This window comes from Anolis sagrei, chromosome 6 (genome assembly GCF_037176765.1).
Source record: "Anolis sagrei isolate rAnoSag1 chromosome 6, rAnoSag1.mat, whole genome shotgun sequence".
NCBI lineage: Eukaryota > Metazoa > Chordata > Lepidosauria > Squamata > Dactyloidae > Anolis > Anolis sagrei.
Window position 1 is genome coordinate 62969298 of NC_090026.1, and position 26255 is coordinate 62995552.

The 26255-nt window shown below is 41.4% G+C and overlaps 1 protein-coding gene across 2 annotated transcripts in view; it reads right to left on the minus strand.

Moving 5' to 3' along the window:
• ADCY1 (adenylate cyclase 1) overlaps nt 1-26038 on the minus strand; it is a 148488-nt gene extending 122450 nt beyond the window's left edge. For both annotated transcript variants that reach the window (XM_060781541.2, XM_060781540.2), the window contains exon 1: nt 24690-26038. In XM_060781541.2, the coding sequence (XP_060637524.2) occupies nt 24690-25421 (732 nt within the window). In that variant the 5' untranslated portion in view covers nt 25422-26038. The remainder of the gene's footprint in view (nt 1-24689) is intronic.
• Nucleotides 26039-26255: the final 217 nt, after the last annotated feature.

Consider the following 26255-nt stretch of genomic DNA (forward strand, 5'->3'; position numbering starts at 1 on the left):
TCTATGAAAAGTTTTAACCCAATCCACCATGAGTTCTAACTCCTTCAACTCTTTGATTGCACCCGTACATGAATACTATTGAGAAACTGTACTACCGTAGGAATCACTTTCCTCTTTAAAATGATTTTTATTTCATGTCAGGAGTGACTTAAGAAACTTCAAGTTGCTTCTGGTGTGAGAGAATTGGCTGTTTCAAGGATCTTGTCCAGGAGACACCCAGATATTTTGACATTTTTACCATTCTTGTGGGAGGCTGTTCTCATGTCCCCACATGGGGAGCTGGAGCTGACAGAGGGAGCTCATCCGCGCACTCCCCGGATTCGATCCTGCGATCTGTCAGGTCTTCAGTCCTGCCTCACAAAGATTTGACCCATTGAGCCACCGGGGGCTCCTTTAAAATGATATAAAACATTAACTTCTTTTCATCAACTGTAATAGTAAGCATTGTAGTGCACCACAATTTCTCATGACCACTGGTTCTCATGGTGACACTGAATGACCCTTTCAGTGGAGTAGTGGTGTTACAGGGCATATCAAAGAACACAACAGTTTGGTCAGTAATACCAATCCGAGAAAGAGGGTATGGTGTTTCCTTTTGCATACCGTGACAAATTGATGAAAGCTTTCCACTTTCTTGGTGCAATCAGGTGGTAGCTTTTGGCATAAGGTGGTTCTCCTTTGCACAGACAGGTTGTGCCATCACATAAACCTTATAACCCTACCACAACGTGCCTTAAACTGAGTTGGGGGAATGTTGTGTTTGCGGGCTACCTCCTGTGCTTTCACCTGCAACATTTCATAGGATACATTGTAGCCACTCTCACACATCTCCATAACATATGCAATGGACCAAGTCCATGACATCTCCAGCCCATCCCCTGTTCGGATATCAGCCAACACGCCAATGCCTTAAATAAAAAAACAGTTTTCTAAGATCTACAGAGATACTCGCAGGAACACCTCAGCAAGAAAGAGTCAAAAAGTGGCAGACTAAAACCTAGCACTTCAATCCATGGCTGATACTAAATGAGAGACTCCCTCCTAGGCACACAGAAGACAGGGCAACCTGGAAGGTGCTGAACAGACTGTGCTCTGTCACCACAAGATGCAGAATCAACCTTAATAAAATGGGGCTACAAAGTGGAGTCCACGACATGTGAGTATGGGGAAGAGCAAACCGCCTACTGCAATGCAACCTAAGCCCTGCTACATGAACAATGGAGGACCTTCTTATAGCAACACCAGAGGAACTCCAAGTGGCTAGCTACTGGAAAAGGATATTTAACAGAATGCCAATTTTTTAAACTTTGTGTTTTCTCAAATACATCACAATTGTACCCTTGGTTCACTCCTGGCATGATAAATAAATCACATATGCAAAAAACTTCCTCATTAATTTGTGAAGGCTTGCCGGTTTTGGGACCTATAAATGCACACCTAGTAAGGGTGATTTTTTTGTACTTTGTCTTTCACTTTCCACCAGTCATGCACAGACTTCTCATTCACAGAAAACTGCCTTTTGGCAGCTCTGTTTCCATGCTCCTCAGCAAAAGCAATAACTCTCAGCTTGAACCCTTTTGAATAACTTCTATTTTTACCCCTATTCATGGCCAGCAGTTCTATGGAAGAAGGCAGCCTCAGTGATGTAAACATTCCCCAGTGTTCCCTCCTTGTATCTTTCCGACCTACCTTAAGAGCTTTACTGTTTGCCAGCCACTTTTGGTAAGGGCACATCACTCACACTCACTCGACCATCTATCCACCCAAACACCCACCTGTTTGCTTCACTCACTCACCCATTCACTCACTCAGTCACCCATCCCTCCAATGGAGCGAGTGAATGAGTGTGCGCATGTTTAGGCAAGTGGGGGGGGGGGGGAGGTGGATGGATGAGTGGGCAAGTCATTCGGCAGGCAGATGGACACGTGGATGGGTGTTTACAGTGGGGAGACTGCCTACCAGTAAATGCAGTGTGCGGGAATTTGAAAATACCAAAACCTGGACCCAAAAATGGGGGTGCAACTATTAATTTTAATTCATTTTAATTAATTGTGTCATTGGGTGTTGTTAATTGTTAGTTTTTGTTTTTTGAGTTATTGTGTTGTTGTTGTTGTTGCTGCTGTTTTATTGTTGTATTTGGGCTCGGCCTCTTGTAAGCTGCATCGAGTCCTTTGGGAGATGGTAGCGGGGTACAAATAAAGGTTTATTATTATTATTATTATTATTATTGTCGTGTCAAGTCGCTTCTGGTGTGAGAGAATTGGCCGTCTGCAAGGACGTTGCCCAGGGGATGCCTGGATGATTTGATGTTTTTTGTCATCCTTGTGATAGGCTTCTCCCATGTCCCCATATGAGGAGCTGGAGCTGATAGAGGGAGCTCATCTGCCTCTCCCCGGATTCATACCTGCAACCTGTTGGTCTTCAGTCCTGCCAGCACAGGGGTTTAACCCACTGCGCCACCGGGGGCTCCCATTATTATTATTATTATTATTATTATTATTATTATTATTATTATTAAGCAATGCTGATTATTATGCAGTGAAATATGGTACTGTTCACATTGATTAAAGCAATCATGATGCTTTTTGTTACCTACTCTGGTCTGATTTCGCCTGGAATTCAAGGAAAAGCATCAAGTGATATTTTGGAACCAACAATTTGTATTGATTAGCCAGTTGGTCTTATCAAAAACAGACCGTGCAAACACAACATACAACATACATCTAGTCCTCTTAAAATAAAATATCAATGTACAGGTATTTATCAACTTGAAACCTATGTAGCTTAGCCGTAGATATATGCATCAATTATCCTCATTTTTTGGAAACTATTCCTTTTAATAATTTCTAAGTAGTGGTATATACTTCCTCGTACCAATGCTAGCTTGTAGTCCCAGGGCAGTTTACATTGAATAAATATAAGAAAAATAAATTAATACAGTTAGTCCTCCATATCTACAGATTTTGCCATTTTTCATAAGGAACACCGTTCTACAAAATTTGATATCCATGGAGGTCTTGGAACTAAACCCTAGTACATACTGTATGTAATATCAGCTGTATATAATAATGATACAATAAGATTTTTTTCTGAGCCTTCAAGTTTTATCCTTTACAATGAAATGATGTTACTAGTCACAAAATAATCTGAGAGTGGTAATGTTACCACAAAACATGATGAATACAAGATACAGTTTCCAACCTTCGTTGCCAAACTGAAAAGGAGTGTGTGCCTATGTGCAGTGCTCTTCAAGCCTGATATTCCCCTCTGAGTAGTCACATGTTTTAAATTTACATATATTTGAAGCATATCTTTTGATGTGTTTATTAATATTACATTTATTTTATAATTTTGTGTGGGTAGATAATTACTTTAGCCTTTTTAGAAAGCTTTTAAAATAAAATGACAGAAGTTTTTTACTATGACAGGATGTGAATGAATTCAGACTGCATTAATTCAGTTAAGACAGACTATGACATTTACTATACAGCCAGATGCAAACAATTAAATAGAAAACTTAGGCCTTGTTTTGGAGAAATTGTATATTTAGCATTGGACATTAACAGTTTTAATGAGGCTCCAAGCTGACTTGAAAATGCATGCCGCCAATGAGCAACGCATATTAAAAAATACACAACATATTTAAGTCAAAGGAAAGTCTGAGTTCAGTCTTTAATGTGCTGAAGATCCAGATATATCTTAGATGCCAGGGCAAAATCAGCTAATCGTATTGTAGATTCTGAATGCAGCACAAGGGGGCTACCGAAAAATGTCCCAAGGACATGACTGACTAGCAGGAGCTAACTGACTCCCTGGGAACAGTAATTGATTACTGTTATTATTTTTTTATTGTTCATTCGTTCAGTTGTTTCCATTCTTTTATGACCTCATGGACCAGCCCATGCCAGAGCTCCCTGTCAGCCGTCACCACCCTCAGCTCCTTCAAGGTCAATCCAATCACTTCAAGGATGCCATCCATCCATCTTGCCCTTGGTCGGCCCCTCTTCCTTTTTCCTTCCATTTCCCCCAGCATCATTGTCTTCTCTAAGCTTTCCTTTCTTCTCATGATGTGGCCAAAGAACTTTACCTTTGCCTCTAATATCCTTCCCTCCAATAAGCAGTCGGGCTTTATTTCCTGAAGTATGGACTGGTTGGATCTTCTGGCGGTCCAAGGCACTCTCAGAACTTTCCTCCAACACCACAGTTCGAAAGCATCCTTCGCTCAGCCTTCTCTATGGTCCAGCTCTCGCAAACATAGGTGACTACGGGGAATACCATTGCTTTAACTATGCAGATCTTTGTTGCCAGTGTGATGTCTCTACTCTTCACTATTTTATCGAGATTGGTCATTGCTCTCCTCCCAAGAAGTAAGCGTCTCCTGATTTCCTGGCTGCTGTCTGCGTCTGCAGTAATATTTGCACCTAGAAAAACAAAGTCTGTCACTGCCTCCATGTTTTCTCCCTCTATTTCCTAGTTATCAATCAGAGCCCCCGGTGGCGCAGTGGGTTAAACCCCTGTGCCGGCAGGACTGAAGACCGACAGGTCACAGGTTCGAATCCTGGGAGAGGTGGATGAGTCCCCCTTATCAGCTCCAGCTCCTCATGCGGGGACATGAGAGAAGGCTCCCACAAGGATGATAAAAACATCAAAATCATCTGGGCGTCCCCTGGGCAATGTCCTTGCAGACAGCCAATTCTCTCACACCAGAAGCGACTTGCAGTTTCTCAAGTTGCTCCTGACACGACAAAAAAAATGTTATCAATCATTCTGTTGCCATAATCTTGGTTGTTTTTATGTTTAGCTGCAACCCAGCTTTTGCGCTTTCTTCTTTCACCTTGATTACCTCAGCTCCTCTTCACTTTCGGCCATCAAAGTGGTATCATCTGCATATCTAAGGTTGATAATGTTTCTTCCAGCAATTTTTACCCCAGCCTTACATCAGTTACTCACTGCTTAGAAAGTTTGAGGCCTCCTGCTTTAGGGGCTTAGGGCCCGTCCAGACAGAACATTTATTGCGGAAGTCCTTCAATAAAAGAGGAGCTGTCTAGACAATGTTCTGGACAGTCCTGAATTAATTCGCTACAAACCAGAAAAACCCTGTTTTGCAGTGAATTAATTTGAATGTGGATGTATTCCGCACTTTCTTGGAAGGTGTGGGATAAATCCACTATTTCTGGACTACAATCCAGACACCATTCCCACAGGTTATCGGGCCATGATGTGCCAGGAGAGCAGGGGGAGGAGAAAAATTGTCGTGTCCCCCCCCCCCCCCGTTCTCCTTGGGCATCATTTGTACGCACCGGGAGAGCTGCTCCAAGGGTATACTGCAGGCCTGGTAAGTTTTTTTTTTTTATTTTTCTAAGGGTTCCGGGGGCAGGGCCTCTGGATGTTCTCTTGGGCTAGTCCGGAGAGAACGTCTGAACAGCCCACCCCAGAAAGGCCCCCAAAAACATTCACGTTATTTTAATGTGGATGCTTCTGGGATAAAGGCCTGTCTGGATCTGGCCTTAAGGCACTTGTAAAGTAAACAAATCAGCCCCTTCCACCACCATTTCCTTCCACTACTCACTTCTTTCGCTTCTCCTTTCTTCTCTCCCAAACTTAGATGGATCTTCTGTTCTACAAATCCAGCTATTTTATTTGTAATCCAGAAAGTTCCCTCCCCACCCCCCTCCTCACCTCTCTGCTGTTTTCTCAAATCACACAGGTTAGTCTAACAAACAGAACGATGTTGTAATCAAAACACCAGAACTCCAAAACAGACTCCAAAACCCACGGCCCAAGGGGCGCCTAAAAACAGAGGTTGCAAATGATCTTTTTCCCAGTCCCGGTTGACTTCTACATGAACTTGCCGAAGTTGTGCAAGCACACGCACACACTCCAGGGACTATTCCTATCATTTGGTCCAGGAAAAAACATAATCCCTTTGCAATACCTCAAAGTTTCACATTGGTCTTAAGAAGAGCCATGGAGGTTTCCCCAAGATACTAATAAGCCTTATCTCTGGAAACACTTTCCAATCCCAATCACCTGCTCAGATTCCCTCCCTGGAAATCTATGGAGGCTGTGGAAAAATGAGACATTCTGAACTTCCAAGTTGTGCTGTGCAATATTTATTCCTACTCCCACTCTTACAATCCTAGGAAGCAGATGAAGAGATGCAACATGGTATACTGCATTGAACTACAACTCTGGAAAATTTAAAATCCCTGCTCAACCATGGACACCCATTGGATGATTTTTGGCTAGTCACACTTTCTCAGCCTCAAAGTAAATCTTAACAAGAAATCTGCATGATAGGAACATCTTAGGGTCACCATAAATTGGAAATGATTGGAAGGCACACTACAACAATGAAGCAAATTAAGCTGAGAGGTGACAGTTGGCTTGTGATGGCCATGTGGACGTTATAGCAAAGCTGGGATTTGAACCTGATAACACTATCAAATCCTAGAGTTGGAAGAGAGCCAAGGGCCATCGAATTCACCCCCCTGGCAGTGCCGCAATCTATAGCTACAATATAGTTCATTTTGTGTCCCATTCTTTCACTCTATCCCAAATAAGATATTGAAGAGCTAGAAAAGTTACAGAAAAGATGAATAAATATCAGAGGATTTACATATTTTATTTACAAGAAATATTATAGTGTTTGGGCTTCTGATATCAGCCAGGTAAGATCATTAACATCAAGCAGGATTGTTTTACACGAAATGTGGATTTGAATATAAATGCTTGAGCTTAGTGTCTGTAATTCTGCAGCATTCCAGGGTATACTGTTGGGGCACAACAAGTGTATATTTAATTGTCAAAAAGCAAGTGAAATAATGAGAGGAGCAGGTTCTTTTAATATACGGGCATCCCATGCTTATTCAACAGGATAGGGATCATAGTATTGACTAATGCCAGAAATTGATAAAATGAGGAAGCTATAGCACTTTACTTCCTAACCTGTTGGATAAGCAAGGGATGTCAAGCAGCTCCAGGCAGGCTGAGAGAAGAAGAGAAGGTTTGAAGGGCAGATGGTCAGCAAAACTTCAAGAATTATGAACTGTGAGAGTTATGTTGATCACTACATTAAAAAAATAATCTTGAGTCTGCATACATTAGGGAGAATGCTGTACACTCTATGCATGGAGCAGCCAAACCCAAATCTAGAAGAAGAATGTGAGAAGAACCAGTGCAAACCTCAGAGAGACCTCAAGATGTCTCCATGATACAGTGGGCAAAGACTCAAAACAAAATTACTTCAAAGCAAATAAAATTACATTCCTGGAGGCCTTTTACAGTGGTGCTTTCCCTTGAAAGCAAAGGTCTAACTTCTATATTAAGGGTACATTTGTTTTTGTCACGTTTCTTTTCAAAATGTAGTGGGCTTCAGATGGCCTTCACTTGGGACTATGAAGGGTTGAGCAGATGGCTCTTTCTGTTACTATTTAGCAAGCTTGCATGATTAAGGGAAAGAACAACTATGCTGAAATAATATTTCACATGCAATATAAGGTTACAGCAGTGAATATGGATTGATCCTGCATGCCAGGGTTTGGATCCAGGAACTGACCAACCTATTTGTTGATCAGGCTTTGTCCTGGAGAACAGGATTCAGATTCCCATTGCCCAGCTCCCCAGCCTATGCCTGCAAGATGTGTAGCAACTTATTTCAGTCCTTGCTCACAGCCCTGCTTATCTTCAGGAAATTATCCAGAAAATTGCTTAAAAATGGGGATTTTGGCCTGAATTATACTGCCCACTCAAGGTAAGGTCTCGAATACCACACAGCACCCCATAGGCATAGCTGTGTCACAATACCACATATCCTAAAACTTAAACCCTAACAAAAAAAGAAGTCACCTGGAGGGACTAATAGGAGTCTAATGCTGACTGGCTTTCACATTTTGCCATGATATTCCTCTGAGCTGCATGCTCATACCAGGGAATTTGCCTGGTTGAAGGAAACTTAGTAAACTCAACAGTACTCAGGCAGAATGATTTAACTGACTGACACCCCTTTTGGGTTCAATAAGTGGTGAATGGGCCTGTACTCCTACAGGGCTTTTTAAAGGAGCTATCTCTGTTATGTGATTCAGATAAATCTGTGAGTTCAGGGCCTGGAGTGCCACGCTTCCAAATGACCAGATAAGACACAGACCAGCTGAAGGCAAAATCAGAAGCTTTTTTCTCAATGGCTAAAGAGGATGTTCGCAGTTCCAAAGAACTGACATACCCCAATTGCAATTGCAGAGCATTTTTATTCATTCTGACAGCTATTTAAGAAACCCACACAATCTCCTGGTTGGTTTAGAAACTATCCAGCTAGGATCTGCATCTTGAGTGACTGAGGACTCCATCCAACATCATCACCTGTTGGCCCTTCATAGCAGCGGGAAATTTGATAAACTGTCATTGGAGTGTTTGAAATATCAATCCATTTATTGATCTTCCCAGGAGGGGGGCACAATTGAGAAGGAATGTGGTGTGTCTGGTTATAATGGACTGGGATGGGCCCCTATATCTTTAGCTCTGTTGAGGACAATGATATTAGGCTTGATAAACAATAGGTTGTTCAAGGTGTTGGCCATGTCAATAGGTCTTTCCGTAGGGGTCCGATATAGATTCCTGGGATATGGAGCGTTCCCAGGCTAATCCAGATCATAAATCCAGATCATAACCCAGTTAAACAGACAAAGGAGACCTAAAGGCTCCGATGCAAATTATTGTGTGCCCCCTCCCATTCTTCCCAGTTCATTGTATGAGGATTATGATAATTTCCTCTGAGTGAGATTGAGGAATGGCACCATTCCAGGGAATTTCTTAGAAAAGTTACTGTAGGACAATCAGAAATAACCATGGGACTAGCTATTTCTCAATGGAGCCATGTCTCATAATTCACAATTCTGGGGTCTAATTTTAATAACAAGGGATGCCTCCAAATGGCTCGTGCGGAACTCCAAGAATTGTCCTGTCACTTGCCCCACCTTACATTCCTTCTCTAAGCAACTCAGTAAGTCCCACAACTCCTTTTCCTGAATACCAAATGGGACAAATTCTGCCATCAGAGAATAAAAAATAGGAAATTAACTACATTCCCCCGATTGCAGTGTAAAAAGTCAACACTACAATAGGACAAAAACTATACAAATCTGAAATTACAGTGCACATTTTAAAATGATTCTCAAATGTACCTGTCTTATATTATCAGATGCAAGAAATACTGCAAATGCAACATACATCTGAAAAAGGCCACTTTAAAAAAATCAATTTGTGAACAGTTGTTTTAAAAGGAAAGGACAAACAGACAGCTTTTATCCTAGAGCTGAAACTATATGGAACTCCATGACTTTGCATTGATGTGGCATTGGGGGCCGTGCAGTGGTGGTGGGAGTGTGAAGGAATGGGTGTGTTGTTTTGCGGTGTCTGCTGGGGAAAGCATCTAATTTTGTTGTACAATGTACAATGACAATAAAGCTATTCTATTCTAGCTTACTAAATCAAAATGATTTGTTTTATTTAAAATAAAATAAATTTTAAGATCATATCCCTAACATACGACGTTTTTTTCCATTTCATGTTGTAGTGTGGGAGACTTTTCTGCAATACTGTGTGTATATATATATGTCCTTAAGTTACCTGTTCACTTATGTTGACCCTATTCATTACATAGGGCAAGGATTACTCAGATAATTTTGCCGGTTCCTTCCTCTGAAATCTAGCCTAAAACACCTTGTATTTGTTGGCAGTCTTAACTACAGTCAACTTTCCTTAGCTTCCAAGATCAGATGGAACCTAATACCTTTGAAGTATTTATTCCATGCTCCATTCACTTATGGTGAATGGCTAAATTTGAGGAAAGTGCAAGTACTGGCTGTTGACTTGTAGGAAAAAAAACTTTCAAGAAATTGATCTTTACATTAAAAAAAGGCAAAGGTAAAGGTTTTGCATTGACATTAAGTCCAGTCATGTCAAACTCTGGGGGTTGGTGCTCATCTCCATTTCTAAGCTGAAGAACTGGCATTGTCCGTAGACACCTCCAAGGTCATGTGGCCGGCATGACTGCATGGAGCGCCATTACCTTCCCACTGGAGCAGTACTTCTTGATCTACTTACATTTGCATGTTTTCAACTGTAGTGTAGTCTTTACAGTAAAAACTACAATAAAATGTAAGAGTATTTACTGTACATTTTTCATAATAACCAAGTTCTGTTTGTTACTTTTGAGGAAAAAAGGTCTGAAACTAAACACTTACATTCTAGCACATAGCTAAATTAAGTGGGGGGGGGGGGGGAGAGAGAGAAAGAGAAAGAGGCGAATTCACATAACAACGCTAAGCTTACACAGGCTGAAACAAATGCATTTCATTGATGCTTGTGAAAGATCAAAAGGAAGAAGAACCGAAGAAAAGAGCATTCCCAACAAAAAAGAAGCCATACAAATTCAAGCTAATAATATACAAATGAGTAGTTTAGAAGGGAAAAAATGAGGTAAAATGAAAGCAAATAAAAAACACAAGAGAGCTATGAAATGAATATAGTTAAAGGTTACACAATCTTGAACTTATAATACTAATGTCACTGAGGGTTATTAAAGTCAGAAACTGTTGCAACACGGAAGGCAGGTAGGGCAATTTATTTTATTTATCGTGTCAGTATCAACCAGACAATTGTATTACAGGTAGGGCAGGCATGTAGCCGGGGGAGGGGGGCTTGAGGGGCTTCAACCCCCCCCCCCCAAATTATCAGGGTGGTCCGCGAGAAGGTCTTACTGGTACATTATTTAAACTGTTATGTTTATTCATATCATGATCTGATCACCATGCTCAATATATCCCATATGTAGCAGGGTATTGTGGTAACGATACAAAAAGTTTGCTAGGGTAGACCCTCTTTCACTCAGACTCAGCTCCCCCCCCCCCCCCCCGAATCAAACTCAGCTCCCCCCGAATCAAAATCCTGGCTACGGGCCTGAGGTAGGGCAATGACTGCAATGCTGTGTCCCCAGGTTGTTCAGGTCTGGGAAACATGGGGTGGCAGTGAGAAGAGTTGCACCCAGTGCCATTTGGAAGCAACCCAAGTGTTCTTACAAGCCCAAAGAACAGGACAGACTTCACATTCTGGGCCAGAATTCAAAATATTCGCTAACTTTGGTTAACGTGGGGCAGGGCTGTGTTAAGGTAGACTTGCTCTGCATTATCTTGGATCAACTTCAAGAGGTGTTTGGCTCAACAGGGCGGATCCAGCCCTACACCAACCTAAATGGTCAATGTAGATGTTCCCTTGATAAACAAAGTCACTTTGCAATATAACTGCTAATACAGGGGTACTTAACTATTACCAGATTCTAAAAACGATTAAGACTTAAATTGCTTTTAGACAGCACACCATTACACTTTGAACGTTGTGCTACTGTATTTTCAAATGACCGTGCTAGAAAGCTCAATAAAGAACCTATTGCCTTTCTAAAACACGAACCAATATCCCTTCATTTTAATTTTCTCATATGTCTTAAGAAAATATCGACACAACAAAAGGAAGGATGGGATGGAGAGAGAGAGAAAAGAGAAGAAAGCAATATAGGACCTGACTCACAAAGTCAGTCAAATGCAAACAGAGCAAATAAATAAATAAATAAATTTTACATGATATATCTACTACACAACCGATCGGAAAAGTTATAAATTAAGATTAGCAAAAGGAGAATTGAAAGAAGATCTATTTGATAGTACTTGGAAACCATTTCTTAGCTTCATGTGTAAAAGCAATGGCTTATTTATTCTGCCAAAAGTCCAAGAAGGATTGTGGTTGAGCAATGAATACATTATAATAATTATATGTAAAGGATAAAATTAGAAGAATGTAGAAGTAATAGAATTGATGGTGTTATAGTTTTATAATGTGAGTAATGAGAGGACTGGGTGTATGTGTTTGGGAAACGAAGATGTAGTAAAACAATTGTATTATGTTCTTAAAGTTTTGAAATTTAAAGCATGTAATAAAGGAAATCTATTATCATTTTTTTTAAAAAAAGGAAAATATGCTTATTTTTATTATGTGAGGAATTCTGCACTGATACATTTGATTTTGTCTGCTGGGAAGATTAAAAGAACTTTAATACAAACACCTGGACTTATTTTGAAATACTTATTACTGAGCTTCCCTTTCTTTCACGAATCATGCTGTTTTTAAAATAACAACTGCAAACTGTTCTAGAAATCTGCAACCTTTAATAGAGATCGGTTGTCATGGTACTTTTGCCTCAGTCCTCAGAGGTTTTATGCCATTTTTTAAAAATACGAAAAAGATAAATGCTTAAGATACAGTATGACATGGCACACTAAAATGAATTGTTGAAAGATGAACACCACATGATAATCATTTTGCAAAGCCAAGATTTAGGGATGAACCATCCTTGTTTCTAGATTACATATGTATGCTGTCTAAATTGTGAAACAGAGTGAAAGGCTTGTTTGTGGACAGTGTTACTGGCCTGCTATTGATAAATACATCTAATGATTAATCATGTGAGTATTCTGAATCATGTGTTCAGAAGTAAAGCACATATCTATTTTTAAACGACAAGCGAATATTATATCAAATATTGCATCTAGTCAAACATGCTCTTTTGCCTTTTGAGGAAAAAAGCATTTTTTTACAAATACAGGCAGTCCCTAAGTTATGAACAAGATAAGTTCTGAAGGTTTGTTCTTAAGTTGAATTTGTAGGTAAGTCAGAACAGGTACACTTTTACAGTGTAACTCCAGCTTCTATCTATCTATCTGTCTGTCTGTCTGTCTGTCTGTCTGTCTACCTATCTATCTGCTTTGGATAGCATAGAGAAATATTTACACCCCTGTGGTGTTTGTTTGCAGTCAGTGCCCCGTTCAGAAGATTTCATCTCACTTCCTGTTGTCTCAACCTTGTTCTTAACTATGAAGCATTTGTAAGTCAGATGTTTATGACGAGGGGACTGCATATAGTAACAAAATAAGTAAATAAGCAACCCCCGTTATCCTATTATGAATAATAATAATAATAATAATACTAAACCTTTATTTGTACCCCACTAACATCTCCCGAAGGACTCAGTGCGGCTTACAAGAGGCCGAGGCCCAACACAACAAAAACAACAGCATCACAAATACAACAAAAAAAAACTCATAAAACAAGCAATAAACATTAAAACAATAGCCAATAACATTAGACAGTAACACCATGACACATTTAAAACTAAGGCCGGGCCAATGTAATGATTAAAAATATTAAAATGCTGGGCATGACAGGTGAAATAGAAATCTTCTATGGATTTGTTCTTAAGTTGAATTTGTATGTAAGTCAGAACAGGTACATTTTTAAGTGTAACACCAGCAAAAAAAAAAACCCCTTTCAGTTTTTAGCTTTGGATTGCACAAGAAAGGGTTAACATCCCTGTGGTGTTTGTTTTGTTGTCTGTGTCCCTATTCAGAAGATTTCAACTCACTTTCTGTCCCCTGATAACTCTTTTAGGAGTGAATTTCTCTTCCTAGGGGTAGATTTCTCTTGCTTCCTGTTGTCTCACTCCCATTTGTAACTCAGATGTTTGTAACTCGGAGACTGCCTGTATACATCGATCTCAGGTTTAAATTGAGGATGTGGAGTGTTGGCCCAAAATTGTGGATTTTGATATGACCTGTGGATAAGTAGAGGGTCCTTCAGTGGAGAGGGGGAAAGCAACAGTACCATCCCAAGGGAACAGTTGTTCCTGTCCATCACTACCATTTCCCCACCCAGGCATTCAAACAAGCAAGAAGTGGTGCCATGGCAGGGAAATGGTTCTTTTAGGTTCTTCTGGGATGAACTATATTCTTCTTTTTCCCCACTCCACTTGGACAAGAGGATGGTTCCTTTTTTTATAAGAGTTAAGTTACAGTACTAACTTTGACTAGTGGCTAAGTCGAGCCAGGTTTTTCCCTTGCCCTTTGCAAGCTCCTTACCCACTCAATTTTTTAAAGGCTCTTCAGATGGAAAAAAGGAATGAATGACTTTATTTTATCACAGATTGTTATTTTATTGCAATAAATAGCAATATAAGACAATCCGATTTTTATTTAGATTTTGCCACAGTTACCACTTTTGTTTAGTGCTCTTCACAATAAAAATTGATACATAGTATTTTTTTCAGAAATGAATATTGTTGAATCTTACCAAAGGGCTACCTAATTCAGCATTCCATTCCCATTATGGTCAATCATTTACCAATGGAAAGTCTGCCAGAAGGTTAAGTTCAACTCTACTTTCCATCTTGTATTGTCCATTGAATTGATCTACACAGATGTCTGTTTCTTATATTGGAGAAAGGATGTAGCTATATTGATTAGGATACATCTCAATTAATATACCTCTTAGTATGATGATACATCAATGATTTTATCTAACTCCCCTTTAAAGTAATTCAAGTTGGCAAGTTAGCAATAAGTTTAGTTACGTGCTGTGTTTAATCTGTTATGAATCTCTCACCATTCTGCTTTAGAGGATGTCTCTGGTATCTAGTTTTACAAACAAGATGAAACAGGTTTCAGCCTGTACACTTCCTACTTTCTACCAGCATCGTTTTGTATACCTCTTTAATGCTTTTCTTGCTCATTTTTTTTCTAGACTAAATAGCACCAAAGAACTGTCCTTGTTGCAGAATTGCTCTTGTACATTAATAATAATACTTTTTATTTCTTATCCACTTTTCCTCAAGGTTTAAGGCAGGGTATAAACAGTTAAAACACAGATAAAGACATAAAATCATTAAACACATATATTTAAAATATAGATATACAATTAACATGCATTAAAATTATCCATATGAATAAATGACAATTTAAAATTCATAGTTCAAATTGAATGGGGAGACCTGAAGGAACAGATGGGTCTTTAATTTTAAAAGCTCATTTAGCAGTCAAATGTCTTCCAGCAGATCATTCAACATTATAGGGGTAGCTGATGAAAGATTATCTGGGTGACAGTTGCCAATTGAGTCCTCGCTGGTTATAGTCAATGTCCTCCAGAGGACCAGAATGTATGGGGCAGATTGGTCAGGAGGAGCTGAGGTAGCAGGATGGAAAGTTTCCCTCCCTCACAGATTGATTAATAATTGTATTTGAAACTGAATTGTGTTTCCTCCCTAGACAACCATCCAAGAGATGGCAGGGATCAAGAAAGGTTGTCCTCCTTAGTTGTCCCAGCAGTCTGTCCATATGAGCAGTACTCACCAATTTAAGCCGATCCAGTGTAATCCCACCCACAGAGTCATTGGGCCCCCCATTATTAACTCCTGCTCCAATTATAACACCTAAATCAGCTCTTATGCCAAATATTTTATCTGTGAAGTGCTCATTAAAGACATCACTGTGAACTACTGAAAGTTCTAACAGCAGGCCCAGGGTGGGGGCAGGGTGGGGGTGGGGTGGGGGGGCACCTAAGTTAGACTTTTCAACACCCTGAATAGCTCAGGTGAATGTGAATTTGCAGGTGAAATACATGCAGAGAAGAAAGCTTTCTGGACTGCATATATTGCCACTTTATAAGAATAAAGATGCCTTCTATAGCATGGCTTGACTCATCCAAGTTGAGTTTTCTGCCATCTACACCCTAATCATTGCCCTTTCCTTTTCAGTCCCCTGAAGTCCTCTATATACCAAGGAGCCTGATTATTAATGGATCAGAGGGGACATTTGGTAATGACCAGGTCAACAGCCTGGTTAGATTTCGATTCTGCTTACTGACCAGGGCTTCAACAGGATTGTCACTGACACCAACCATATCATTTAACATTTTGGTTTCCTCTTTCTTCATATTTTCTAGCTCTACATTATCATTTTTCATAACCAAGAGCCAGAACTGTATCTAATTGTGATAACACCACATATTTGCATAAGAATAGTATGATATTCATAATTTTATTTTCACTTCATTTCTCAAACATTGAATTGAACGTGCCTTTTTAAACATCACAGTAATGTGCTGTGTTGGCATTTTCATTGAGCCATCTACCACAATCCCAAGACACTTCAATGTCAGACACTGCCAGTTCAGATCAAAAACAAGATATTTCTACTCATTATAAGATGAAAGGCACTCATGTGTTTCCTAATGACACAGTTCTCTTCAAGTAACTTGTCCTCAAATCCAAATCCCCAAGACATTAAAAATTGGAACTCACAAAATGAATTTCAGAATGAATATCTGTTGGCTGTCAGATTATAATGGGGCAAAAAAAAAAGCTCAATCAGCAATGAAAGGAGTTCAGTTCTACCACAGAAAGTTATTAAGACTTTGTGGGATACTGCTGCGAGTAGTCCTGCTTACAGTAATAAGTGAAGGTCCCCAAAACTATCCCCTAGGACCAGAGTCAACTACTTCCCTCCTCACCTTTAGGAAAAAGTTGAAGACGTGGCTATGGGACCAGACATTCGGATAAGCATTCGGATAGCAGGTTGACATTAAAATGATGACAATGCAACGGAAAACAGACTGTGAACTGGCTTTGGGTTAAGTTGTTGATTGTTGTACTATTTTAAATGGTTTTTAATCTAACTTATTGTATACTTATCATGTAACTGTTATTTTATCTGTTGTATAATGAGGGCATTGAATTGCTGCTGGCTGTATGCCACCCTGAGTCCCCCCTTCAGGGGTAGAGAAGGGCGGGGTACAAATATTTGAAATAAATAAATAAATAAGAGTCAGCTCCGAATATGCTGAATCAAAAACCCTCCACCAAGAATGGCTTGGGTTGGAACCCTCAACAGAAAGTAACTGCAATCTGCATAATCTTACTCAGTGGTTCTCAACCTGGGTTCCCCAGATGTTTTTGGACTTCAACTCCCAGAAATCCTAACAGCTGGTAAACTGGCTGGGATTCCTGGGAGTTGTAGGCCAAAACACCTGGGGACCCACAGGTTGAGAACCACTGATCTAACTCTAAAACTCCCTAATTCCTCACTCTCACTTCAAAAACCTCAGAATTGCCAAAATAATAGCTTCAGAAGGTTTCTTGGCCCTCTAGAATATGCTTTGGGGATGGAAAAGGGAACAGGATTCTACTGCTCTGCAAACGGAAGTTCAGCAATGGAGGTGGGAGTTAAATATAGTTACACCCCACACACATACACTTTTTGCCAAGAGGACTCTGTCATGAATCTCTAGATCTGCTGCTTCACTACTTCCTGATCCTGATTGTATATCTCCCTTAAGACATTGCCATTTGCCCTTTACACAAGAAAAAGAAGCTAATATGAAGGCAAATATGTAGGAAAATCCCTTTTTTCAAAATAATGTTGTGTACCCACCCCTGCCATCACGCATAAAGAGTAGAGAATTTTTTTTCATTATGAATCAAACAAAAAATATATATAGATATTGTTAAAATGATCAAGAATGCAGATTTTTCTCATTTGCTTTGGAAATGAAACATTTAGTGATTTCTTGAACATGCTAATATTACCAACAATATTTGGTGCCTTAGTGTTAAGTCTGGCAGAACTGTTGGTGCTTTCACTGAAAAGGGCTTTCACTATTCTCTAAATTTCAACTGCTCACATATTCTCCCTTTCTTGCTGAATCTCTAAACCGTGCACTTAAAATAGACTACCAGATTATCTGGGTAAATCATAAAGCTTGGCTTATCTCTCCCTCCCTCCCTCTTCCCCCTCCCTCTCTCCCCTCAAAACATACAATTTATTTTGTCCACCAGCTCAACAGCAGTGAGCCAAGAGTAATCTACTATGTCCCTATAAACGCACACTTTGCTTCCTTACATTTTTTTCCTACATATCCATTGTATTCACAGTTAACTGTTCAAAATTCAGAGGAATCTAAACATATAAAATAATTTCAGGCCTATTTCATCAATTGTGGCTGTGGCAGAAGCTATATTATGTCTGTGTCACAAAAGTAGCCAGTATGTAGCCAGAGAAAATAACATCAGAAAGCAGAAATAGAGGAAAGGAACTGCCTTATTTCTCCTATTTATTCTGTATTCAAAATCGTTTTTTTTTTCCAAAGCCAGATGCTTTCAACTTTAAAAAAAAAACCCGAACTATGCTCTGCTAATAAACAACAGTAAAATAATGGGGTGTTGTGAGGTTTCTGGGCTGTAAAACAATACTCTCTCAATACACATACATATGCATGTTTTCCTAATTAGCTCAGATTCATAACAGAAGTGCATCTAAAGGATAGTCTTGTTCGTAAGCAGCCCATCTCTCCACTTTTACAGAGCATAGTTTGGTTAGAAGCAACCGAAATAATAAATTTTACTTCCAGTACAACATTGTAAGCCTATGGACACCTGAGGAAGCCCTACAGGACAGGGCTATAAATAACAACTCCTAAGTGATGAGAAGAGAGGAATTCCTAAAGATGCTGCAGAGAAGCGTCTCTACAAGATTAATGATGGGTTAGAAAGTTCAGTGACACAGGGGTGTGTGTGCCTTCATAGGGTTTTCAGAGGTGATTTTGTCAGTTCCTTCCTCTAAAATACAGCTTACAGAACATACTGTGTATGAAGAGAGAGGTGAAAGAAATAGCTGCTGCCACTAAGAATGTGGGCTAGGGAAGCAATGAACACCTGGAAGAAATTATGAAGAGCAGAAGTATACAGATTTCCTTAAATGTGAATAGTCTACAGTATTTGTTATGAAACGGAGCTACATACTCTGATCTTGAGCTTAGGATACAACAGTTTTGCATTATTGTAGTGTGACGATTAAGCAAATCTTTGTATATGTCTGAGAAAGAAATGATCCTTCTCTGTCAACACCTCTTCCCAGTCTGTCATTCTCAACCATGTCCAAACTGCAGGCCTAACTTATTTAAATGATTAATGCATATTTAAACTATGTGGCTATGCTGTTAACATGTTGATCTCTGTAACTAATCCCTCTCTGCACGCTACGAACAAAGCATTTTGTCGGAGTCATAGACAATTTTCAGCTCTTCCACTAAACAGATGTGCTTGATCGATTGAGATTTTTTTTAAATAGTTTTTCGCCAGAGTAAGCATGTGATGCAAAACCCCACGCTACATGGATACATTATTCGGTGTATCCGTTTTACAGGATATGTATTAGAAACTCTATATACCAGGCATGGGAAAACTATTACTGGCTGTTAGGAATTGTGGGAGTTGAAGTCCAAAACACTGGGAGGGCTGAAGTTTGCCTATACCTGATATATACCCACGTAGCATACACTAAGCAGTTTCACATACAACACAATTGATCCTCCATTAGCCTGTGCTCTAATGGAATATCCTGCTTATTATAGCCTACATAATTTCCCTTCAAAACCTAAAAAGGAAAATGCAGAAAACACACAATTGGTGTGTCAATCTAAAGGATAAGATTGTCACCCCTGTGATGTAATCCTAAATACTATCTACAGGCTTCCATAATACTTTATTTTAAAAAACACCCTATATGCAACACTGACTAAATCCATCCAAGTAGTCTAACAGCTTTCTGGGCCATAGGAACAAAGGATGTCATTTGTTTCAAGGGCTCTGGAAGCTCTTTGACCACAAGGAATCAACAAGCTGTTCGTTTTGTTGATTTGTCTCTGCTAATGGCACCATTTTCTTGCCCCAAAGGTAAGCAGCTCCTGCTAGGGCATTCTCCTAGTCCCTTTCTGGGCAATGCAACAACTGCAACCAGAGTGCTCACTGGAACTGGCTGCAGGGAGCGGACAACCCCCTTGTTGCAGTAGCTCCACTGGCAGCCAGTCTGTTACCGGGCACAATTCAAAATGCTGGTTATGACCTTTAAAGCCCTAGACCAGTGGTTCTCAACCTGGGGTCCCCAGATGTTTTTGGCCTACAACTCCCAGAAATCCCAGCCAGTTTACCAGCTGTTAGGATTTCTGGGAGTTGAAGGCCAAAAACATCTGGGGATCCCAGGTTAAGAACCACTGCCCTAGACGGTTCAGATCCAGGTTATTTGGCTGACTGCATCCCCTTGTACGAACCTGCCCGGACTCTGAATTCTGCAGGAGAGGCCGTTCTCTTGGTCCCAACTCCATCTCAAGCTCAATTGGTGAGAATGAAAAAGCAGGCCTTTTCAGTGGCTGCCCCTCAACACTGGAAATCTCTTCTTCCCAGGGAAGCCAGAACAGTCCCCTCCCTGCTGTCCTTTCGGCAGAAGGCTAAAACCTTTTTATTCAGGCAGGATTTTAAAGAAGAAGGTGTTTACAATCCTTTTTTCAATTTTATTTATCATTGTATTATATATACATCAGGGTTAAAATAAAATAATGTAGTATAAACGTTTAATAGTACATAAAAAAGAGAAAAAAAGGTGTTTACAATCTAATCTGATTTTGACCTATAAAGCTCTAAAGTATAAAAGTTTTATAGTACATAAAAAAGAGAAAAAAAGGTGTTTACAATCTAATCTGATTTTGACCTATAAAGCTCTATACGGTTCTGGCCCAGCTTACTTGTCCGAACGCATCTACCCCTACGTCCTACCTCATAATCTAAGATCATCCGGGGAGGCCCTGCTCTTGCTCTCGTCAACATCACAGATGTGGGGGACAAGAGACAGGGCCTTCTCGGCTGTGGCCACCCGCCTACGGAACACACTCCCAAATGAGGTAAGATCCGCTCCCTCCCTCTTGACTTTTAGGGGGAAAAAATCATGGTTTCGGAACTAGGCCTTCGGGCAGTAGAAGTAAATGTATGCAGCATTTCGGAAAGACAATGACTGGAACGGCGATTCGACGGACGAGACTGTTTTATTGTTTTAATGATTGTTTTATTGCTCATGGATTTATTTTTAAATTTAATTTATGTCTAACTGTAGTGTATAATTGTAATTGTTTGTACTGGAATTGAAGTTTTGCCATTACTTATGTGTAAACCGCTTTGAGTCCCCCTCGGGGTGAGAAAAGCGGTATACAAATACTGTAAATAAATAAATAAATAAATAGTCAGGTGGGTGCGGTGGTTTTTAACTTTGAATTTGTTTTAATGGTTTTTACCTTTTAAATTTTTTAAAATTAATTTCTTCATACAGATAACAAAACAATACAATACGAACCTTAGCCATCTAAAAGATAACATAAAAACTGTTTACAATTTTTATGGCTAGAATACAGGTTCCAATTGTGCTTCCCTTTACCGTATATCTTGATTGCTAACCCCTCTAAACCCCCCATCCCACCCACACGTCCCACCCTCTTCCCACCTCCCTCCCACCCCCATCTGGGTTGAATCAATACATTGATTTAATGGTTTTTAACTTAGATACTGTTTATGTTTAATTCTGTTTTAATGTTCATACTTTTGTATATTTTAATCAGTTATGCTGATATTTTTATAGCCACTCTGAGTCACCTTTGGGGGAGATAAAGCGAGATATAAATATAATAATAATAATAATAATAATAATAATAATAATAATAATAATAATAATACAACCGGGTATAAATAAATATAATAATAATAGCAGTGGGTTCAAATTACAGGAAAGGAGATTCCACCTGAATGTTAGGAAAAACTTCCTGAACATAGGAGCTGTTCAACAGTGAAATTGTTGAACACTGAGGCAGAAACAATGAAATGCAAAGATATAAGATGAGTGTTGTCTGGCTTGACAACAGTCGATGTGAGAAAGATCTTTGAGTCTTCGTGGACAGCAAGTTGAACATGAGCCAACAGTGTAATGCAGCAGCTAAAAAAGCCAATGGAATTTTGGGCTGCATCGAAAGGAGTATAGTGTCTAGATCTATATGCTGCGACCCTTTAATACAGTCCCTCATGTTGTGGTGACCCCCAACCATAAAATAATTTCCGTTACTACTTCACAACTGTAATTATGCTACTGTTAGGAATTATAATGTAACTATCTCATATGCAGGATGTATTTTCATTCACTGGATCAAATTTGACACAAATACCCGATACACCCACATTTGAATACTGGTGGAGTTGGTGGGGTGGTGGGATGGATTTTGTCATTTGGGAGTTGTAGTTGCTGGGATTTATAGTTCACCTACAATCAAAGAGCATTCTGAAGTTTGGTTCAATGATGGAATTGAACCAAACTTGGCACACAGAACTCCCATGCCCAATAGAAAATACTGGAAGGGGTTGCTGAGCATTGACCTTGAGTTTTGGAGTTGTAGTTCACCTACATCCAGAGAGCGCTGTGGACTAAAACAATGTTGGATCTGGACCAAACTTGGCACAAATACTCAATATGCCCAAACATGACCACTGGTGGAGTTTGGGGAAAGTAGATTTGACATTTGGAAGTTGTTGTAGTTGCTGGGATTTATAGTTCACCTACAATCAAAGAACATTCTGAACCCCATCAATAACAGAATTGGGCCAAACTTCCCACACAGAACCCCTATGACCAACAGAAAATACTGTGTTTTCTGACAGACTTTGGTAACCCTTTGGACACCCCCCCCCCCCCCCCCACAACCTCCCAGGGGTCCCGACCCTCAAGTTAAGAAAAGCTGGTCTAGATCAAGGGAAGTCATGGTGCCTTTGTATTCTGCTTTGGTTAGACCTAACTTGGAATACTGTGTCCAATTCTGAGCACCACAGTTCAAAAGTGATATTGACAAGCTGGAAGGTATCCAGAGCAACTAAAAGGATCAAAGGTCTGGAGACCATGAAACCCTATGAGCGCCTTAAAGAACCATTAAAACAAATTCAAAGTTAAAAACCACAGCATACCCCTGACTAGATTGTAAACACCTTAGCCTGCAGAAGAGAAGGCTGAGAAGAGACATGATAGCCATGTATAAATATGTGAAAGGGTGTCGTAAGGAAGAGGGAGCAGGCTTGTTTTCTGCTGCAATTGAAAGTAGGATTAGAAACAATGGGTTCAAATTATAGAAAAGGAGATGCCACCTGAACATTAGGAAGAAGTTCCTGTTCAACAGTGGGATTCTCTGCCTCGAAGCATGGCAAAAGCTCCTTCCTTGGAAAATTTTAAACAGAGGCTAGATGGCCATCTGTATGGAATACTTTGACTGTGCCTTCCTGCATGGCAGGGGGTTGGACCAGATGGCCCATGGAGTCTCTCCCAACTCTGTGATTTTATAGTCCATCTAGGACTTTAAGATCGTCAGGAGAGGCCCTGTTCTCGATCCCACCTTCATCACAAATACGTTTGGTGGGGACGAGAGACAGGGCCTTCTCTGTAGTGGCCCCTCAGCTATGGAACACCCTCCCTAAGGGGATTAGATCGGCTCCCTCGCTCCGAACGTTTCGGAGACAAATTAAGACATGGTTATATGAGCAAGCGTTTACAAATGCAGAGTAATTGACATAGTAAATTGAATCACTTGACAATGGAATTTGGACAACGCTTTAACTAGGAGACGCTGATGATAATTGATGTTGGTTTTATTGTTTCTATTGTTTTTATTGTGGTTTTATATTGTTTTAATGCTTTATCTGTATTTTACTATTATGTGTAGCAACTTGTAAACCACCTTGCGTCGCTGATAGGCTGAGAAAGGCGGTATACAAGCGTAATAAATAAATAAATACATAAATAGTAACGATAAGGATGCAAGGCAAGGCGCAGGGCTCACTCACCATCCTCCAGAGGGGCTGCTTTATATTGTTTTAATGATTAATCTGTATTTTGCTATTATGTGTAGTAACTTGTTGTAAATCGTCTTGAGTCACCGATAGGCTGAGAAAGGCGGTATACAAGTGTAGCAAAGAAAGAAAGAAAGAAAGAAAGAGTAACGATAAGGATGCAAGGCAGGGCGCAGGGCTCACTCACCATCCTCCAGAGGGGCTGCAAATAATCTGCTCCTTCTTTATCTCACCCGAGATTTTAAATCAGCTCTTAATTAGGTTTTTCCTAACTTATTACATGTTGCCGATAGGCTTATAAAGGTGGTATACAAGAGTAGTAAATAAATAAATACATTAATAGTAACGATAATGATGCAAGGCAGGGCGCAGGGCTCACTCACGGTCCTCCAAAGGGGCTGCTTTATATTGTTTTAATGCTTAATCTGTATTTTGCTATTATGTGTAGTGACTTGTAAACCGCCTTGAGTCGCCAATAGCCTGAGAAAGGCGGTATACAAGTGTCGCAAATAAATAAATAAAGAGTAACGATAAGGATGCAAGGCACTGGGATTGTGGCGCAGCTGGCTGAGTGTCAGCTGCATTAAGATCACTCTGACCAAAAGGTCATGAGTTCGAAGCCAGCCTGAGTTGGAGTGTGTTTCCAACCAATTGTGTAGCCTGTTGTCGACCTTTGCAACCCAAAAGACAGTTGCATCTGTCAAGTAGGAAAATAAGGTACCACCTTAAAGTGTGGGGAGGCTAAGATAACTAATTTATGAGGCCATAAAAAAGACTCCAGCATAGCACTCCAGCAAAAAAGCATGTGGGGAATGCGGAAGTACTTCAACAGTGTCGCAGATGGACAATGAAAGAGACAGCTCCCCTGGCGGCCAGAAAAAGTTAAATAGCCTCTGTGTATGTCTGTATAAGTCAAAATCGGCATTGAATGTTTGCCATATATGTGTACACTGTAATCACAGAGCATTCTGAATCTAACCAACGATAGAATTGGGCCAAACCTCCCACACAGAACCCCCATGTGGGCCACAGCAACGCGTGGCAAGGGACTGCTAGTAAATAGATAAAGAGTAACGTTAAGGATGCAAGGCAGGGCGCAGGGCTCACTCACCGTCCTCCAGAGGGGCTGCCTCTTGGCACTGACCGAGGCGGCGGCCACGATGAGGTGGCAGAGGGCCACCACCAGGCCGAAGAGGCCGGCCAGAAGGATGCGGACGGGCAGGAGGGAGTAGGAGACGAAGGTGACCAGCATGAGCTGCCACATGCCCTGCTCGGGGGCGCTGGGGGGCTCGGCGCCGTAGGCACCCAGGGAGAAGGGGCAGCAGAGGAAGGCGAAGGTGAAGCTGAAGAGCAGGGTGAGCTTGACGATCTGCTGCAGCTGGGTGACCTGCAGGTACTTGACGTTGGTGACGATGAAGAGGGAGAGGAAGATGATGCAGTGCACCGGGTGGGAGCCCTTGGAGATGGTCAGGCTGGGCCCGGAGAGCAGCTCCACCAGCGCCAGGCTGGCTGTCAGCACGATCAGCACGGCCAGCGCCTTCAGCGTCGAGGTCTGCTCCAGCTTCAGGTTGTAGTTCTGGAAGAGCGACTCCAGCTCTTTGCAGTCGAACTGGTCCTCGCAGGCCAGGCCTTCCAGCAGCAGCTGGCGGCGAGGAGGCGCAGGGGCAGCACTCCCGGCGGCGGGAGGAGCTGGAGGTGGCTGCTGTGGTTGTGGTTGCTGCTGCTGCTGTGGTGGCCCAGCCGACGAGGAGGAGCAGCAGCAATAGCGGCAGCACTTCTTCCTCGCCTTCTTGCTCTTCTTGATCTTCTGAAACGGTATTTCCTCCATGTCAGGGCCATTCATAAACCCCAGGGAAGAGAGGCCCCTCCGCTGCCGCCTCGGCTGCCGCTATTGTTCCTCTCATGAGAGAAACAAGGTGAGGAAGGGCGGGAAAGTGCCGGCTTTGCCCGCTGTCACAGCCGGGCAGAAAAAGAGAGCAGCAGTCAACTGAGGCAACCCAACAGCGAAGGCGTCGCACGCACAGCAGAGAGAGAGGGAGAGAAGGATAGAGAGAGAGATTCCCCTCAGGAGAGAGGAGTCTCCCTCGCGCCCAGGGCCAGAGAGGCGGGCGCAGGACAGCCCCGCCGACTGGGCTCCAGAGGTCTCCCTGCGCCGTCCATCCTCCGCCCTCCTTTGCCTCACGAGACCACCACGCACGCGCTCGAGGGACCCTTAAGCCCTCAGTGCCTCCATCCAAAAAGCGCGGGCGGGGAGACAAAAGGCAGGTTTTCGTGGCGAATAAGAATGATAATAATCAGCCCGACCCGTTGACAACACAGTCAAAGCGGGCGAGGAGCGGGGGTGACGCCGAGATTACAGAACAGCCGGGGAGGGGGAGACGCAGAGGCAGGCAAAGGAGAAGGTGATCCCCTGCCAGCGTCCAAAAGCTTTTCCACTGGAAAGGAGGGGAGGGGGGGCGATGTCCCGCGCTTGCGCCTGCGCAGTGTGTCCTCCTGCCAAGCCAGACACGTCTCCCCAATCTGAGGGGAAGGAGCGGGGAGGGAGGCTCAGGGTTTGATAATAGGACTGCATGCCCCATGCCAAATATATGAGAAGCAGAAATTATAGTCTCCCCAGAACTTCACACACTATCTCAATCAAGGTTCTTGTAGGTTTTTTCGGGCTATAGGGCCATGT